At 62.3% G+C, this 2835-nt stretch overlaps 1 protein-coding gene across 2 annotated transcripts in view; it reads left to right on the top strand.

Moving 5' to 3' along the window:
• The first annotated feature begins 1366 nt into the window (after positions 1 to 1366).
• Positions 1367 to 2835, top strand: part of RBM24 (RNA binding motif protein 24) — a 10684-nt gene continuing 9215 nt past the window's right edge. Inside the window, exon 1 of one of the 2 annotated variants that reach the window (XM_032424748.1) lies at positions 1367 to 1652. In XM_032424748.1, the coding sequence (XP_032280639.1) occupies positions 1485 to 1652 (168 nt within the window). In that variant the 5' untranslated portion in view covers positions 1367 to 1484. Of the gene's footprint in view, positions 1653 to 1841; positions 2019 to 2835 lie in introns of those variants that run through there. The other variant, XM_032424747.1, reaches the window with a different exon arrangement.

Here is a 2835-nt window from a genome sequence, read left to right on the forward strand (position 1 = left end):
TCTTTGCTTCGGGAAAAAAAAAAAAAAAAGAGGATTTATAATGAGAAATCTGTACCAATCTCCCCAAATAGTTAGGGTGGAATAAGTAGGGAGGAAACACAAATTTGATAACTGTAGGAGCTAAAGTACTAATTCATGGTCCTCTGAAATAGAAGGTGGTGTCTACGGTTACTTAGCTTGGCTGGGACCGTGAGCAATTAAAGCTAATGGTTTTCTCCAGCACACCCAAGCACTAGACCTATTTTTTGTTGGGGCTTCCCCCCCCCCCTTCTTCCCTTCTGGCTCTGCCTCGCTGGTTCTCCCCAGCACTGGCTCTTCGAGGGTCAAGGAAGGTTGGGGACCCTCCTTCTCACTCTCCAGACCCCAGACTATCAGACTCGGGTACCGTTGGCCGAGCTTGCCGGCCCCTCCGCGCCCGGGAGGGAACTGGCCTTTCCACGAACCGCCCCAGGCCTCCCGGCCCCCCGCTCGTCAGTCCAGGTCGCCGGCCGTGTCACCGTGGCCCAGCGCAAAGAGCTCGCGTCGTCGTTTTGGGAAAGCGACGCAGCTCCCTCCTCGGACGCAGTCTGTGCGTCCCAAGCCCCGGCTAGGACCGCGCCGAGTCCCTAGGACTTTGACGGGTTAGAGCAGGCGACCGCCGAGAGCAAGGCCGCCTCGGGCCATCCCCAGCCCTACCCCAGCGTCGGCTCCAGAGCCCGAGCCCCGCGGCCCAGCGCCGCGCCGGGAGAGAAGCAGCTGTTCCCAACAGCTGGGGGGCGGCGGCGCCGGGCACCCCAGGTGCGGCCGCGGCCAATCGCAGGCGTCCGGCCCGCCCCCTCCCCAGCCCGGCGCCGACCCCCGGCCCGCGGGGGAAGGGAGCAGAGAGGTGGAGAGCCGTACTCGTCACTTGTCTTCCAGCTTCCGCGGCGGGAGGGACAGAACCGGAGCCCGAGCGGCGCGGAGTCCCCCACCCCCGGCCCCGCCGCCGCGCCCCCCGCCCGCCCGCCCGCCCACCTCCGCGCCCGGACGCGCTCGCGGCCGACCCTACCCACGCCCCACCCAAGACACCTACCTAATTTCCAAGAAAGAAAAAAAAAAAATCTACCTCTAAACGCGCCCGCTTCTTCGCTCGAGGACCACCCTCTCTTTTTCATTTTTGGCCTCCCAGCCTGGTGAGTGGAAACCGCTTGCACATTCTATAGAACAGGATCCTAACCCAGACGATCCGGAGAATTTGTACGGTGACCGGCAGGGGGGGCGGGAGGAGAGAGCGAAGTCAAGTCTCCGGGGCTGCTGGCGACTTCGGAAGCCGCGCGCCCCGCGCCCTCGGCCGCCCCCGGCCTCTCGCCCCCGCCGCGCCGCCGCCCTCAACCCCGGGCTCGCCCTTGGCCCCCGGCGGCCGCGAGAGGGTGCGGGAGACGCGGAGCCGGAGGAGGCGGCGCAGCCGCTGCCCAAGCCGCAGCCGCAGCCGCAGCCGGAGCCCGAGCCGCGGGGCGGGCGCGAAGATGCACACGACCCAGAAGGACACGACGTACACCAAGATCTTCGTCGGGGGGCTGCCCTACCACACCACCGACGCCAGCCTGCGCAAGTACTTCGAGGTCTTCGGCGAGATCGAGGAGGCGGTGGTCATCACCGACCGGCAGACGGGCAAGTCCCGGGGCTACGGATTTGTAAGTTGCGCGGCTGCGGGCTGGCGTGAGCTTGGGGTTGGGGAGGGTGGGGTGGGGGCGACAAAGGGCCCGGCGGGGAAATCGAGGACCGCGGGGGCGGGGAGGCTCGGGGCGGCGCAGGGCCTCGGGGGGGGGGGGGGGGGGTTTGCCGGGGGGGGCTCGGTGTGACAATGTGAGGAACCCCGCGGACGCGGGCGGCGCTGCCCCTTTGCTCCCGGCTGAACTGAAAGTTTGCGCGCGGCGGAGCTGGGGGAGGGAGGGCTCTGCTGCCTCGCGGGGTTTCGAGGGGACCCAGCGCCCTGCGGTGTCGGGGGGACAGGCGGAGTGGGGGTGGAAGGAGAGAACTAACCACTGCTGGATTTGCGGGTGCGCGGGGCTGGGAGGGAGGGGCCGCAGCCCCTCGGAATCGCACGCCGGGGTTGGAGGCCGGTGGTTAAGCGCGCTGTTGCTTTGTGAAAATGCGTGTCTTCAGGCGTTCTGGCTGGGGCGGGGAGGGGACACCCTAGGAGGTCTAGGGCTCTACTCCTTATGCCACCCCCCACTTTTTTTTTTAAATGGCAAAGATGGATTCTTTGAAAAGATGATCCTCTAGCTCTTTGCTGAACTGAAGGAGAGCATATTAAGGCTCCTGGGGATTTAAGCGTGCAAATTCAGCTGCTGGAGAGCCGGGAGCTCCGGAGTAGGACAATAGCTGTGGTCGTTAGGGAGTGCTTGCTGGTGGTCGGGAGCACCGGGTGGATGTGAGGCTGGACTTTCTTTAAAGCAAACAGTGCCTCTTGGGCTGGGTAGGGACCTGGTGGGGGGGCGGTCGGGGGAGGGAGGATCTAGAGTTCCAAGACGGAATTCAGGCTTCCGACTCCCTGCTAGGTAGGCCCTACTAGCGCCCTGAAGGCTTTGGGGGTGTCGGGAGGGGGTTGTTTCTTTCTTCCTCTCTCTTTTTTCTTTTCTTTTCTTTTCTTTTTTGACGGGGGATCAAGGAGTAAGTTCCAGGAAAAGAAAAAGGAAAAGGAGGGAAGGAAGGAAGGAAGAAAAGAAAGAGAGAGAGAGAAAGAAAGAAGGAAGGAAGAGAAAGAAAGAAAGAGAGAGAGAGAAAGAAAGAGAGAGAGAGAGAAAGAAAGAGAAAGAAAGAAAGAAAGAAAGAAAGAAAGAAAGAAAGAAAGAAAGAAAGAAAGAAAGAAAGAAA

The sequence above is a fragment of the Phoca vitulina genome, unplaced genomic scaffold (assembly GCF_004348235.1).
Source record: "Phoca vitulina isolate PV1807 unplaced genomic scaffold, GSC_HSeal_1.0 scaffold31, whole genome shotgun sequence".
Lineage (NCBI taxonomy): Eukaryota > Metazoa > Chordata > Mammalia > Carnivora > Phocidae > Phoca > Phoca vitulina.